The sequence below is a fragment of the Bos indicus genome, chromosome 6, assembly GCF_029378745.1.
Source record: "Bos indicus isolate NIAB-ARS_2022 breed Sahiwal x Tharparkar chromosome 6, NIAB-ARS_B.indTharparkar_mat_pri_1.0, whole genome shotgun sequence".
Lineage (NCBI taxonomy): Eukaryota > Metazoa > Chordata > Mammalia > Artiodactyla > Bovidae > Bos > Bos indicus.
Genome location: NC_091765.1, coordinates 88,999,495 through 89,015,189, shown reverse-complemented (window position 1 = coordinate 89,015,189; position 15,695 = coordinate 88,999,495). Strand labels below are relative to the sequence as shown.

The 15,695-nt window shown below is 37.5% G+C and overlaps 1 protein-coding gene across 12 annotated transcripts in view; it reads left to right on the top strand.

Moving 5' to 3' along the window:
* Positions 1–41: 41 nt before the first annotated feature.
* Positions 42–15,695, top strand: part of ANKRD17 (ankyrin repeat domain 17) — a 167,180-nt gene continuing 151,526 nt past the window's right edge. For 8 of the 12 annotated variants that reach the window (XM_070791571.1, XM_070791566.1, XM_070791565.1 and 5 more), the window contains exon 1: positions 209–926. In XM_070791571.1, coding sequence (XP_070647672.1) covers positions 498–926 — 429 coding nt within the window. In that variant the 5' untranslated portion in view covers positions 209–497. The other 4 variants (XM_070791568.1, XM_070791569.1, XM_019962901.2 and 1 more) reach the window with 2 other exon arrangements.

Genomic DNA, 15,695 nt, shown 5'->3' with positions numbered 1-15,695 from the left:
CGCCTGCAGCTGCGTTCTAGACACCAGCGAGGAAGGAAGAAGGGAGGTCTGAAGGGCTGTGTGTGGGGGAAATAGCGAGGAAAGAGAAGCGATCCGGGTGCTAGCGGGCGCTACGGCAGTCACCGCGGCCCTCCTCTGTCCCCGCCGTCCCCCCCATCGGAAGTCGCCCTAGGCACACTTCCCCCGATTCTCGGTAGTCTCCCCTCTGCTAGATCTCCGGGCACCCGGGTCTCCCTCTTCGCTTCCCCCACCCCCAGCTTGCTCCCTCACGCTCCCTCCCTCTCCCTCCCTCCCATCGTCAGGCTCCCCGCCCTTAGTATCGCGAGACGAGGTGAGAGCTGGCGGAGCGGCGGCGGCGGCGGCGGCAGTAGAGGTGACCGAGGCGGTGGCGGCGAAGGCGGCACCGAACGCTGTGTCGGCCCCGGTGCGGCCGAAGTCGCGGTAGAGCGTAGCCCCCACGCCCCTCCCCCGTCCGCGCCCTCCCTCTTTCCCCGGAGATGGAGAAGGCGACGGTTCCGGTGGCGGCGGCAGCGGCGGCGGCTGAGGGAGAAGGGAGCCCCCCGGCGGTGGCGGCGGTGGCGGGCCCCCCCGCGGCGGCGGCGGCGGCGGCGGCGGCGGCGGCAGCAGCGGAGGTCGGCAGCAGCATTGGCGGCGGCAGCGGGGCTCGCTCGGCCTCGTCTCCTCGTGGGATGGTGCGAGTCTGCGACCTGCTCTTGAAGAAGAAGCCGCCGCAGCAGCAGCACCACAAGGCCAAGCGTAACCGGACTTGCCGACCCCCCAGCAGCAGCGAAAGCAGCAGCGACAGCGACAACAGCGGCGGCGGTGGAGGCGGCGGCGGCGGCGGAGGAGGAGGTGGCGGCGGCACCAGCAGCAACAACAGCGAGGAAGAAGAGGACGACGACGACGAGGAAGAAGAGGTTTCTGAGGCAAGGGCCTGCTTTCAAAGGAAGAAGGGAGGAAGGGAGTGTAAAGGGTCGGGGCCAAAGGTGGGAGGGGACTTGCGAGGGGACAGATTCCTGTGGGCTTGATCTGTCTTCGGGGCTAGGCTTTACACCGCTCGCTTTCTTTCCCGGGCCGAAATCGTGAGGTGTGGACATGTGGGGGAGGGTAGCTGACACGTGGGGGTGGGAGGACCGCAGAGTCCACAGAGTTGCTGCACAGCACGTTACCCTGGCATGGTTCACACGGTTAGGGGTGGAAGGAATTGGTTAGATTCACTGTGTGCACACTCGGCGGGGTCGGCCTCAGGCCAGTAGGGCCCTGTTACTCCTGGGGCGGGGGCGGGACCAAAGCGGGAGGGGTAAGATAATAGGTAGGAGAGTCTCTTGGGGAACGATTAGGAGGTTGGTAGATTTCTCCCACTAGTGAGGTGGAGGGGAGCAGTTTGAGGGGGAGGCAAGCTTGTAATGGACTGAGAGCTCAGTGTTTGTGTATGTGAGAGACACGTGAGAAGCTGTACTTTTCCATACTGTTCTGCTGCAGGTTCCCACCGCCCCTCCACCCCCCCCCCCCCCCCATAATTGTGGCTGCTGAAGTCACCTTCACTTCCTCGATCTCTCAAAGATTTTGGATGAACGGATCTTATATCCATTTACATTGATATATGACTCAGTGGATGAAAAATGTATTTGATCCTTACATGTACATACTCATACATTTTCAAATGCTTCCTTGGTGAGGAAGAATTAAGCTAGGCCCTGTTGCTTTTCACAGAATGTGGAGCAGCCTAAGAGGCTGCTTGGGAGCCAGGCTTGGTTGTGGTGAGTTGGAATAGGAAGAAGGCCTCTTGGTCTGTCCTAGTGATCTGGTTTCATAACTGTTTATAATTTTTCCTGGGTTCACAGACAGGCGGCGTTGCAGGCCCTCATTCTTCAAAGAAGGCATTTAACCAAAAGCTCAGTAAAACATATCATACTGAGAACAAGCTAAGAGTTGGCCTTACTAGTTAGCAGGTCTTTTGTAACTCTCTTGTCTGCTTCCTGAAATGGAAGCTAGAAAATCTCGATCTGAAGAAAGAAGTTGTAACTTAAGGCAACAGAAGGAAAACCGCTTTTTAAAGGCTGATTATAAATTTAGTTATAAGAGAGAACAACTAAATTATATAAAAGTACCACTTGCCATTTATTCTCTTCCACAAATAGCTTATTTTGATACAAGGCTTATTTTGATACAATTTTTTGAAAATTGCATTATTGGAAGTTGGGTTCCCTAATTTCAAATAAAGAAATAACCTTTTGAAGAATTTGAGACTTGTCTATTAGTAGAAGAATAGATTCTCTTTTACCTCAAACTGAATGAAGTTATATCTGAAGAGATGTAGTCGTTGGAAGTATGTATACCAAAAAAATGGGCACTTGCTACTATTCCTGTTTAGCCTACTGAATTCTAAGGGTAGGTTTGTATTGATAGATTTTGTATTGACCTAGTTGAATGTTTCAGAATAGTGTATAGCTCAATTTGCATATGAAACAGTGAAAAAAGGATGGAACAGGATCCTTATTTCCAGTAAAATCTGTTATGGTAGTTAGAACTCTTCAATTGCATTATTTTTACAGAGACGAGAAAACATTTTAGAAATAATCTCATCCAACCTTCTTATTTTAAAAATGAGGATAACAATTTTTTTTTTTTTTTTTTAGAGGCAACTGACAGTGATGGTAGCAACAAAAGTGGAAATCAAAGTTTTGTGATGATTCAGACCAGTATACTTTTCATGACAGTTTAGTCCCTGTATCCCCCTCCTGACCTCTTTCAAAAAATAAGCAGTCCGTTGCAAGCCAACACAGTCAAACAGCTTGTGCAAAATACCCATATTTTATTAAAATTTTAAATTCTCTAACAAAATGTCAAGCTCTGGTTTGGAACTTAATATCAAGTTGAGTGCAGTACTTACTGAAATATTATTTGTCTCTAAACTTTACATATCTAGATAGTTCTGTCCATTGGAATTTGGCTTAATAAGCAAAACTTAGTAATTCATTAAATCATGTAGAATAGGCTCAAGCTTATAGTGGTGTTAGTTTTGTAAGTTGGGTTTGGTTTTCCTTGGAAGATAGTGATATATGTTGACTGATCAGTTAGAGAAGTGTTTTCTTTATTTTTAATATGCTTTATTCTGTCTTCTGTCCAGCAGTATAAACAATGGGTTTGTCATTTGTTATGGAGATGAGTCAGGAAAAATAAGTGGAAGAAAGCACAACTATTAAAAATAAGTCTATATAGGTACATGATGAAGGATAAGCAAAGACAAGTACGGTATGTCTCTGCACCTGCCTCCATCCTTGATTAGCTTTATTTATTTATCTGTACTCTATAAGCTAAATGGATGAGTTGCGCAGTGTTTTTCGTTTTACTACCATTTTATCGACATGTCAGCAGAACTTTAACTTTACAAAGCTAGGAAATCTTAATGGCTGATAGTTGTACTTAAGTCCTTTCTCTAAGTCATCCTGTTATTGCTACACGATGAAAAATATGGATTGCATCTTTGAGATTCTCCTTCAGATAAAAATCATCAAAAGGTTATGGTTTTGCAGTTATTTAACTTGAAAAAGTGGAGGGTAATATAACAAAAAATATCTTTGTGTACTTTGATGAAATGCTAGCAGGATATTTTGTATATTTTCTGAAAGAGGGAACATTGGAAGGAAAGGAGATTCAATTTAAATAAAAGCTTTATTTGAATGTTTAAGAAAAAGAATCTAACTTTTTCTAAATGTTAGTGTAGGTTATTGAGAATTGGATTTTCTCTTCAGTATTTCAGAATAGGATAACCATGTTGCAGATAATTTGTGCAACTTCAGATATTCCTTTACCCACCTCCCCAATCTGATGCAAAACCTTAGATCAAAAATTGAAAATTATAATAATTCTCTCAGCTTTCAATGAGTGACTGACCAATATGGAAAATAGATGGAAATGTATTTCCTAACATAAAAACTCTGATGCACTTCTTTACTGACTAGTGGATTAAATGAATTAAATAGTTTAATTTGAATAGTGTAAGAAAAAAATACGGAAATTGCAGGAGTTGATACTCCATTTCATAAACAACATTACATTCTGTTGAACCTATTTTTAAATGTAATTGAATGGCATCAGTGTTTGCTAAAGCAGACACTGATGCCTTTAATAGCTTGCTATTAAAGGTAGAACTCATGTTCAAAAGTTAACATTTTTGTTAAAGATGCATAAAATTTAATACAGTAGGAGTTGATCAGAATTCCATCTATATTTGGTAGGTAATTTGAGGTTTTAAATTTAAGTAACAAACCTAGTGAAGCTATTTCATACAAAGGGAGCCCAGTAAATAAGTTAGGACTTAACTTATTCATTCACTTTTGAAAGGATTTGCAAGGCCAGGGAGCATCTGTTTATAGACAGACATCAAAGACCTAGGGTTGTTTCAGAAGTAGATTACGTTTCCTCAAGTTCAATTCCAAATCTTTTTTTTTGTTGTTAGTTTTTTCATAGAAAAATGCCAGGTTCCTCTGTTGTTATGGTAGAATCCCAGATTAGCCCATAGAAGCTTATCTGTTGCCCTGTTTCACCTCTTAATTGACAAAGCAGTATTTATAAATAAGATGGTAAGATCTTTGAGACAGTGGTTCTGTTATAATTAATCTTGTATCCTATTCTGCTTGAGCATAGTACTTAATAAAAATTTTTTCAGTGAGTAACTAATAACTAAGGAAGATCCAGAATTCATTTAGGAAACCAAGAGTAGGTATAGAGTTCCTTCCTTCTTGGATCCATGGCTGTCCAATAACTGAAATTTGGATTTTAACATCGTTCAATTACTTAATTACTTCTCTTAGTAATAGTGAGCTCATAGGTATTAAGGGAAAGCCATTTAAACCAAGACATTGATTGTTGATTGCCTGATAAGTACCTAAAGATAGATTTATATTTATCAAATCGAGTACCTTAGGGAGATTTACATTTTGAAAGCATAATACAAACTATTATTCAGTACCAGTCTAATGTAATGGTTAAGGGCAGGAATGGAGCTTGAATTCATACCCTTGATCCATCACACACATTTGTAATCTTGGGCAAGTTACCTAATGTCACTCCGGTTTCCTCATATTTAAATGATGATAATAGTAGATTCTACCTTACAGCATTGTTTTGAGAATTAAATGAGTGAATTTAGTTTTCATATATTCCCATTTTCACCGTAGTGCTATGATGTCATCATATTTGTTTCATTATTCATAAATGTTTGTAGTTTCTATTATATAGGAGGAATTTTGCTGTATTAAGTAAGTAACAGTGAGCAAAACTATTTTAAGACACACTGATTTAAAATGCACCAATGATTAAATAAAAGTTTGAGGAAGTATGAGAGTGAAAGCAAATGGTTAAATGTATATCCCGAATAAAGTATGAGAGATATACAAATGTTGGGAGGGGATATTCATCATATTCATTTAAAATGCAAAGATACAGGGTTAGAAGGGTTTTAGGTAACTTCATCAGGGCCACATAGCTGCTAAGTGGCAAAGTGGAACTTAACCTTTGATTCAAAGCCTGCCTATTCATTCATATATTGACATGCTCTGTTATGCTGTATGATGTTGAGTACAACTTTATCTGATGTTGACATATCAGCTAAAGTTAAAATAAATTCAGATGACATAGGGGAGGATACTTTTTGGTAGTAAGGTAGTCACTGAAGACAAATTACCTACCCTGAACATTGCTTTTCTTGTTCTATAAAGTTGGTGGGTTGGGAGGAGAAATACAGAGAGCACAGATAAGTATATTCACATTTTCACCATTTAGAATTAGCAGTTAACATAATGAAGCTTTATAGTGAAAACCACCTCCTCTACTGGCAATCTTTTGCTTCTCCCTGCCTTTTAAGACTTAAACATTTCAAGGTTATCTTTATTAAGCTAAGAAAAAAAATTCCTTTTAAATAGGAGATGTTAAGTTGGGGTCTGGATAAGCTAAGAATACCTTGGAGTTAAATAAACTCAAGATTTTGTTGAAGGTGCTTATATATATATATATATATTTTTTTTTTTCTTTTCTTCCCTTCACCTATAGTATGTGTGTAAAACTTCCATTAGATACCATATTCAGAGAAGCATTTGACTTCCCTCCCTCCTGAAACATTCTTACTTCAGTGGTTGTAGGAAATTAGGCAAGCATTTATATGGATTGTTTAGAATTGGGAAACTTGTTTCTAAGGTAATGTGGTAATGAAGAAGGCATAATTGTGTTGTGAAGTAGGAGATCCAAAATTTATTTGTTTTCCTGGTTAATTAACACTATGCCTACTCTCCTCTTAAATCCTTATATTTTGCCTTTTAATTGATGAAACGCTTGTATCTAGTCTGCTGTGTTCTGTCAGATCTGAAGACAGAAACCCTTGTCTTCTGCATCTCTATACCTCTACTGTATTCTACCGTACTATACCATGTGTGTTATACCTGTGTCAGGTTTTGGTGAAGTCAGATCTCTGAAGTAAAAATAGTTTGTAAATATATCTTCTTTAGTCGCTTACTCTGGAAATATTTGGGACCTCAAATCTTAAGTCTTAAGGTTATAGAACTTGGTTGCAACTATTTATGGTGGACCCCTGTCAGATGCTTTTATTAGATTATAATTATTCAGTTTAGTCTCGTCATTAACTTCACCAACTTAATTGGAGTTAGTATTTTAAAATTTTCGATGTGGAATAATCATCAAAGCAGTATGTTTTGACTCCCAGAAATTGACTGGACTATTCGCTAGTTTGCTTCTACTGACATCCAAAGTCAACCAGCTGTTGACTAGGAGGTCGATTTTCAGGTCCTTGAAACAGTGTGTTTGCACTCTGTAGTTTTTTCTGCATTTTTGTAAGGATAATTTAGTGGGTTAGGAAATGTGGATGTAATGAGCTTCCTTGTAATTTTTCCATACTTTATTATAGATGAGAAGGAATTTTCACTTCATAATGATATGTGAATTACTGCCTACTGATACTACTTATATTTTTGTTAGGACCGATAGGGGGCACCAACATCCATGGTAGCCTATGCCAAATCTGACTTCTTTCAGCTTTCACCTTTTGAAAAAACAAGTCATTAGGAAATAGAAGGTGGTAGATAAATATGAATACTCCTTCTAGTCCCTGGAACCTTACCTTTATGGTAGAGTTGTACCTATCCACTTGCCACACAGAAGCAAAATACCCTTTCTGACTTAGTGTTTTTACTTAACTTTTTTTTTCTTTTGTCTTTAGAAACTATTTTTATCCAGTCAAAGTGCAAGTGGAATTGTGGAGCATTATAGGTATTATTTTATCATGATTTGTAATTTAGGGTTTTAATTATTGAAAAGGGACATGCTGGAAATTTTATCTTCCCCAAAAATGCTGTGAAAAAATCGATATAGACCTAATTATTGAAAGCATAACTTCGGTTGACTTCTGTCATCCTGTGAAACTCATAAACATTACCTGATCTTTTTAGAGTTGGCTTTTTAAGTTTCTTTCAGGGTGAAGCTAGAGATAAAAGTGGGTCAAGTAGAAAAAAATGTAAAGATCACGGTACTTTACGAATTCTTTATAGAGCCGATATTATTGTTTTTATAAATAATTTTGACATAATAAAGTCTCAAAGTATGAAGGTATTGTTGAATTGTGCTGATGGAAATGGACAACAAGATTATTGAGAATAGATTAAAAAGGTTAAATAGGGTTATATGAGTCAGGTAAAAAATGAGCTTTTTTGATTAAATGGTCTGAAAGAAAGCCTGCTTTTTCAGTAAAAGTGCAGTATAATGTTGAACAAGATTGAATAAGGTTTTGGAGATAACCAAAGTCATAATTCTTATTTTAAATAATGATAAGGTACAACTGCACAAAATAGGTTATATGTATTTCTGTCTGCTGTACCATGAAAATGAAATGATGACCAAAACTAGGCAAGTTCTAGAGCGAGAGCTGAAAACTGATTGGATGGGGATGGATTCCATGATCAAGGAGGACTGCAGATTATACAGTTATATTCTCATTACTCCAGTAACTCACATAGAGTCACAAAGTGAAGAAAATGTGAGGTGTATTAGATAGTGTTAGTTCAATTTTGAAAATAAGTAAACTCATTTCTTGAGATTATTTGAAAGTATAGACTAAACATGGCAAATATATGAAACTAGTTTGTAGCTACGCATCTCTAGCAGGGCATAATCTCCTCTCAAGCTATCATTTACTCTCATTTAATCTTCCATTTTTTTAATCCTCCCTGCCCCCAATAAAAGAACAGAACAGAAAAGAAAAAAGGAAAAGTGAAGAAATAAAGACCTGTCCTAAAATTAATTCTTGGTCTGGTTTTTCCTTGTGAATTGTTTTTCAATTAAAGAACCTTTGAGTGAAAAATATTTCAGAGAGATCTGTAGAAAAATTGGTGTTGTCAGTTTTGAATTTGGAATAAAAAAATATTAACATGAAGTTCTATTCCTTTTCTTTCCTATTGCCCTAAACCTGAAACCTGAGAAGAAAAGGAAATCTTATGTTTGTGTTATACCAGGTCTATTTCCAATTCTGTCTTTGACCCCCAATATTGTCTTTTTCCTTCTCTGTGCCACGTTTCCCTCTTGTTTTTTATATGAAGTTAATAACAAAACTAGTCCTGTTGCAAAGCCTCTAGTGTAGTTCTTTCTGGTGTGAGATTCAGTATAGGAGTTAATTCTTTTACTTGCTGAACATTTATTGTGTATCTGCTATGTGTGGCTGTTTTTAGTCTATGTTGTAATAGTCTCAGTCATTTCCTTCTCAGTGAATATGAGTTAGCCATATTTAAAATCATAGCTGTATGCATTATAGTTAGGAAAACTTTTAAACTTGCATACATGAAAACTTAGCACAGTGTTGGAATTGTGTTTTTTATGGTTTTTAGAAGATAGGTATCGCTATTAGTATATTTTTCTAAGTTTTTTTTAAGATGCATTATTGAGACCTAGCATAACTACTTAGGAATTATGAGGATTTTGGAAACACTGAGACATTATTCCCAGCTTCATGAAATTTAAATCTCATTGAGACAAAATTAATAATAATTAAAAACTGTGAGGATGTTTTTAATCCTGTGTAATTACCTGGAAGTCTAACATTTTTCAGTGTATCTGTTTGCTTTTAGAATTGGTTTCATTATAGAGATTGTTCTGTTTTTGCATACCAGTGGGGTGGACTCTATATCTTTTATGTGTGTCTCTTAGAATACTCACTAATTCTTGGTATTATGCTCTTTTTTTCTTTTAACAATGAGATCTGTATGTGACTTTTTTTAGAGTGTCCAAGACTACTAAATTACACCAAAGAATCATCCATTCTAATTTGACCTTGAAGATTTTGTAAGAAAAGAGGTAGCTATACTAATATGCTTATGGTTGCTACAGGTAGAGATGTGTAAAAATATGAAAAATTGAATTACAGGACAGTGCAGAATGTAACATTAAATATCTTTTAAGTTGGATTTTAAATACAGTGTTTATATAATTGTTTTAATTCATTTCCTAAGTTGTGTCCAATTCTTCAGCCCTATTGACTGTAGCATGCCAGACTCCTCTGTTCCCCACTGTCTCCTGGAGTTTACTCAAATTCATGTCCATTGAGTCAGTGATGCTTTGAGTTCCTATAATTAAGTGTACATATTTGTAGAAACTTACAGATATTTGTTGAAAGTTTGGCAAAATCACAGAAATCTGAGAAATACAAAAATCACTTATAATCCTCTTTCCAGAATTAATCATTATTATTTGAAATCATCTTTGCATTCTTTTTTCTTCATGTATATTAATCAAATTATTATACAAAGCAGAGCTGTCAGTTACACATTTGGTCTTCTGTGTTTCATTTGTGATCATTCTTAGAACATATCAGTTAAGGAGATGTTTTCATGTAATGATTACATACTTATTTAGCTGTAAGAACTAGTGATACTTGCATACTTTAAAAAAAATAGAGTCTTCTAACACATAAAGGTTTTATCCAGCGCTTAGAGTAAACACTGCTAGTTTGGTGTATGTCAAATGTTTTAGTTTCTTTCTTGGTGATAGTAAGTGAATGAGAGAGAAGGGGTGAGTGTGGGTGTGTGTGTTGAGGGGTGTGTCTGAGAGTATATTAAGATTTGACTTGGTCTCATTTACTTATGAATGTTTCATAGTGTGCTGTTTGTAGTTTATTTGATCTTTTATGTTGGTAGACATTTAGACTGTTTCAGTACATTGCTATACATATTATACATTGTTGAAGCAAACATCCTTTTACATTATTTTTGACTACAAATGTATTTCTTTGGAATGGATTCCTGGAAATGGAATTTGAGGGTGAGAAGTTATTCACGTACTACATTTGATAAATTCTCTCGTTTTACTTCTTTCAAAAATGTTTAAGAATGATACTGGATTTGATCATCTTAGTTTTTAAAATCTGTTAAATAAAAATTAGTGTTTTGGTTTTGTCTTCATTCTCCTTATTACTGTTGACATTGAGCAAATTTTCATGGTTATATTTTATTTGGATTTATTTTGAAATTTTCCTCTTTTATCCTTATTATTCTAGCGTTTTTTTTTCTTTTAGTGGTATGTGGTTGTATCTATATTTATGGCTATTAATCCTTCATGGTGTCATTTGTTACACATATTCTCTATCAGTTTACTGTATTTCTACAATGTAGAAAATTTTTTATTTTTTTGTAATAAGTTGTTCTAGAAATATGACTTCTAGAGACCTTCTTTACCCCAGTATTTAAACAAAATTTCTTAGATAGTTTCTTTTGATATTTCTGATTTTTCCCCCAAAGATACATGGATTTTGTTTTGGATATAGTATTTAATTGTTTCATTAGCATTTGACCCTGTTGACCAATCCTTGTCTCTTAAAAAGTACTGTTCTCTTTGCTGGTGTAATACCAGCCTCTCCTGTTTTTACATTACTAACTGGTTTTTTTGGTCTTATTGCTTGCTCCTACCTCCTTCATTGTATATCCTTTGGTTATTTGGTACCACATTGCTCTTCCTGGACCTTTTCGTCTTGTATCTGCTCACTTTCTAGGTGTTTTTATCTCATTTTGTGTCTTTATATATGCAGTTGCTAATGACTCAAGTTTATGTCTCCGATTTAAACCTTCTTGAGTACCAGACTGAAACTTCTGGCCACTTAACAGTTGTACAAGCCTTTCTTCCAATGCGTAGTTTTCTTTCTCAAGAGAATCTATCCAGAGCCCTAGCTGGAAACTACATATAGGTCAGTGTAGGATGTCTGCATAATGCTTTTCTCCTTAATTCAGTCCAGTTGTCTGTAAAATAAACAACATTATCTATCCTTCTTTTGCTCAACCCATTGTACAGTGGTGAGTAGGAACAGGATAATCATAATAACAGCTTCTTCGGAGAAGAAAAGAATAGGTAGACCACAGTCATTGGTCCATAGTAATAATGAAATCCTTCTGGACAGAAGACTGCCCTGGCAGCTATGTAAAATCCTTGATAAAATTCTTGGTTTTGCTCTATAGGAGAAATGCCTTTTTGACTATTGTGTGTATCCTTGGCTTTGTTCTTAGGTGATTCTTTCTTGTTATCCTCCTTTGCTGCATCTGAAGTAGTAGGTATTTGAGAGTGTGACATTCCTAAGATTGCAAAGTTTTATAGCACCATACCAGTTGGCATACATTTAGAGGCTGCAGGGTTACTTAAACTTCAGTTATAGAGTTTTATAGGCCAGTAATGTGGTTTGATGGTAAAACTCAAACATTTATTTAATTGATTTCTAAGTTAGCACCATGTGATACTAACTACAGCAGAAGATCTCTTTTTGTTATATTTTTTGAAATCAGCTCATTCTCCTCTCTCTACTAGACTTTTTCCTTTCTCCCTGTGTTACCTGGCTTCCTTGAGAGCATCTGAAATGTTTAGCTCAGGTGACATATCAGTCACAGTTTAACCAGAGAGGCAGAATGAGTAGATTTATATATGTTAGGTATGTAGATAGGTAGGTAGGTAGGTATTAAGAGCATACAAGGAATTGGCTTATACAATTCTGAGGGCTGGCTAACAAATATGAAATTTGTAAGGTAAGGAGTTTGTTAAGAGCTCACCCAAGCTGGAACCCACAGATATATGCTGAAGCTGTTGTTCATAGGCAATTAGAAAAGAAATATCCAGCGAAGGGTTACCAGTTATAGACTTAGTATTTGGAGTCACACTCATCAGGAAGAACCCAATCTTTTACAAGCTCATCTGACTAATTTAGGCTCAGTAAAGGTGATCACTCTGGCTTAAAACAATCAACTTATTAGAGACTTTAACTATATCTGCAAATCCCCCCATGCAATCCCAAAGAGCAGCACCTAGACTAGTGTTTGAATAACTGAGAGAAAGTATTTACAAAATGACTGTTGCCCTTCTTTCCTCTTAGTTTTCCCTAACCAACTTGACACATCAAAAATCATCATAGGTGGGAAAGCAGCACTCTTTACCTGATCTTTGCTATATCTGACGAAGAATCTTTGAGGTCACAAAGTTAACTCGTGGTATTTGGAATTGCAAGACACTTGCCTTTCCCAAACCCAAGAGACCTCCAGATTACTGGGCTCTTACAGGTAGAGTTTGCTATAGAGAGATCTTCTCTCAGTGGCACTATTTTTATATCTATTTCTGCTTGCTGCTGCTGCTAAGTCGCTTCAGTCATGTCTGACTCTGTGCGATCCCATAGATGGAAGCCAACCAGGCTCCCCCATCCCTGGGATTCTCCAGGCAATAGTACTGGAGTGGGCTGCCATTTCCTTCTCCAATGCATGAAAGTGAAAAGTGAAAGTGAAGTTGCTCAGTCGTGTCCGACTCTTAGCAACTCCATGGACTGCAGCCTACCAGGCTCCGCCACCCATGGGATTTTCCAGGCAAGAGTACTGGAGTGGAGTGCCATTGCCTTCTCCCCTATCTCTGCTTACAAACTGCTTAAACTCATAGGTGAGTTGCTGTTTCTAGTCATTCATTAAACAGCTAACACATCAGTGTTTTTAGTTTTTCTAACTGCTTTTCTTATAGCCTCATACCTGGTAGTTAGGTGATTTGCCTTACTCATTATTGCAGGCAAGAGTTTTACAAAATGGTTTTGCTTTTGCATAACAGAGGTTGCTAGGTTCCCAGCCTGAAATATGCTTCCTTGCCACCTGTTCTTCTAAACCTTATCAGAGTTTTTTGATTAGTTACAGTATAGGATAGCTTATTGGAACAAAAAGACTCCAAAACACATGAAGTTCAAGCAAGGAAGATTATGTGATAACCTGGGGGTAGTCACTATCTTCAGGTCATTTTGTGTAGCTTAAGTTTCTGATCTTTTGTTATACCATCACTTAACCTGTGCTGTCTAGTATGGTAATGACTAGCCACATATGGCTAGTGCGTGCTTGAAATGTAGCTACTACGACTGACAGTCTGGATTTTTAATCTTATTTAATTAAATGAGCATTTGTGGCTACCATATTGGAGAATGAAGGTCTAGAACGTTTCTGTCATCACAGAAAGTTTTATTGAACAGCTCTGCCTTAGAGTGTTAACTTCATCTACAAGGTCTGATCATTGGCTTACCAGCATTATGTTCATGTTTCATCCTGTTATTATCTGAATTGTATTTCCTCAAAATTCATGCTGAAACCCTAACCCCCAGTATCTCAGGATATGGTTATATGTAAGAATATAACTTTAAAAAGGTAATTAAAGTTAAGTCAGGTCATGTGGATGTTCTCTAATCCAGTCTGACAGGCATCCTTATAAGAAGAAGTGTGGACATAAAAAGAGACCCCAGGGATGTGTGCATGCAGAGAAAGGCCATGTGAGGACACAGTGAGATGGCCATCTCTAAGCTAAGGAGAGAGGCCTCAGAGGCCTACTGGCACCTTGATCTTGGACTTCTAGTTTTAATAACTGTAAGAAAATAAACTGCTGTTGTTCAAGCCACCCAGTCTATATATTTTGTAAGGCAGCCCTAGCAAACTAATACATAGCCTGTGAGAAATAAGAAATAGAAAAATGAGCACAGATAACTTCCTTTTGAGGAATTGACCAAGAAATTGCAAACATAACTTCATGTTATATCCTAATGGCCAGAGCTTAGTTATGCATCTATACCTAAGACCTAGCTCTTGCTCTGTGTCCATTGTACCCAGATATAACTTGTGGGAGAAGTGTTTTACTAAAAGAAAAAAGGGAATGTGGATATTGAAGATAATTAACGTCTTATATAAGTATAATTTTAGGATTACATTGTTCTTATGGCTAGCAATATAAGAAAAAAAGTCACTCCTGGTTCCTGAAATAATCTTTTTGGCCTTGCTTGGGTCACATGTCCATTCCTGAACCAGCAACTTCAACTATGGAAGAAGAGTTTTGTTCAGACCTCCATCATGTCTTTTCCACTCCATCTAAGATGTGGACAAGGAGAGGTTGTTCCCACTTGAACCTCATGAAATGGTTTCCCAAAGTGACTGTTTCTGTTGCCAAAAAGGTGATGTAGGAGAATGGGAAGGGAAAGGGTATTGGACATAAGACCTCCAAATTATACCTTGAAACTTCCTACCACACTCCACCTTTGTTGCCATAACCTTGGCACTTGCTGTTTTCTTACTTAGACTTCATATAGCGGCTTCCTAATTTGATCTTGCTCTCTTCTCTTGTCTACCATATTTCACTTATTATTCATGCAACATTTAGGCTAGTCTTTCTGAAATGTAAATTATCATTTGACTTCTCATTGCTCTTAAAGCCCAAACTTCTAACTTGGCTGTAAGGTTTTATATGCCTACTCCTTGTTGTTCTAGCCTCATTTTGTATCACTTTCAGTGCATTCTAATCACACTGACCTTTTTCTTAGAACATGTGGACTTTCTCACTTGGGGTCTATTTACTTTCTTTCCAGGATGGTCTTCACTTGGCCCTTCATTGCTTCTCATCTTTTAGGTTTCACCTTATATATCCTTCTCTGTACAGGATTGTTTGCAGGAACTTTTCTCCCCTGCTTTTTTCCACCTTCCCTTTCAGCTTGTTGTATGTACCTGGGTAGATTTAACTGGGGTGAGAAATAGACAGCTCTGTTGCTCTTGGACAAAGCTTTATTAGTATTAAATACTTCAGTGGACTCATATCTGTTTCTTACCACTTTAAAAGGAATTTGTGGGTAGTAAGAGTGGGGGGAGTTGAAGTGTTTTAACATCCCCAAATTCCTAACAGCTATTTGTTTTATTCATATGTCCATATCAATTTTAGCTGTTAGGTTGCACCTTTTGAAATTGTTTTTTGTACATCACAAGTCATCAAAAATATGATTTCTGTGGTTCAGCCTAATGTGTTAACATGTCTTAGAGGCAATTCTTCCATATTGATCTTCAAGAATTTGGGATATTGTGTGTTTAACTTGTCAGATGGCTTTTGTAAATTGTCATTGAATATGCCTATTGAGATTTTGATTGAAATACATTGAAATTTGGATTAATTTGAGGAGAGATAGATGTATAGTATGAAACATTCCTATCTTGAAAATATAGCATGCCTGTATTTTTCAGGTCCTTTGTCTATGTTTAATAAAAGTTTACAGTTTTCATGTAAGTTTTACACATTTGTTGTGGAGTTTATTCCAAATTATTTATAGTTCTTATTGCTATCTTGAATGGTATTTTTTCTTCTGTTACCCTTTCTAATTTAGTTAT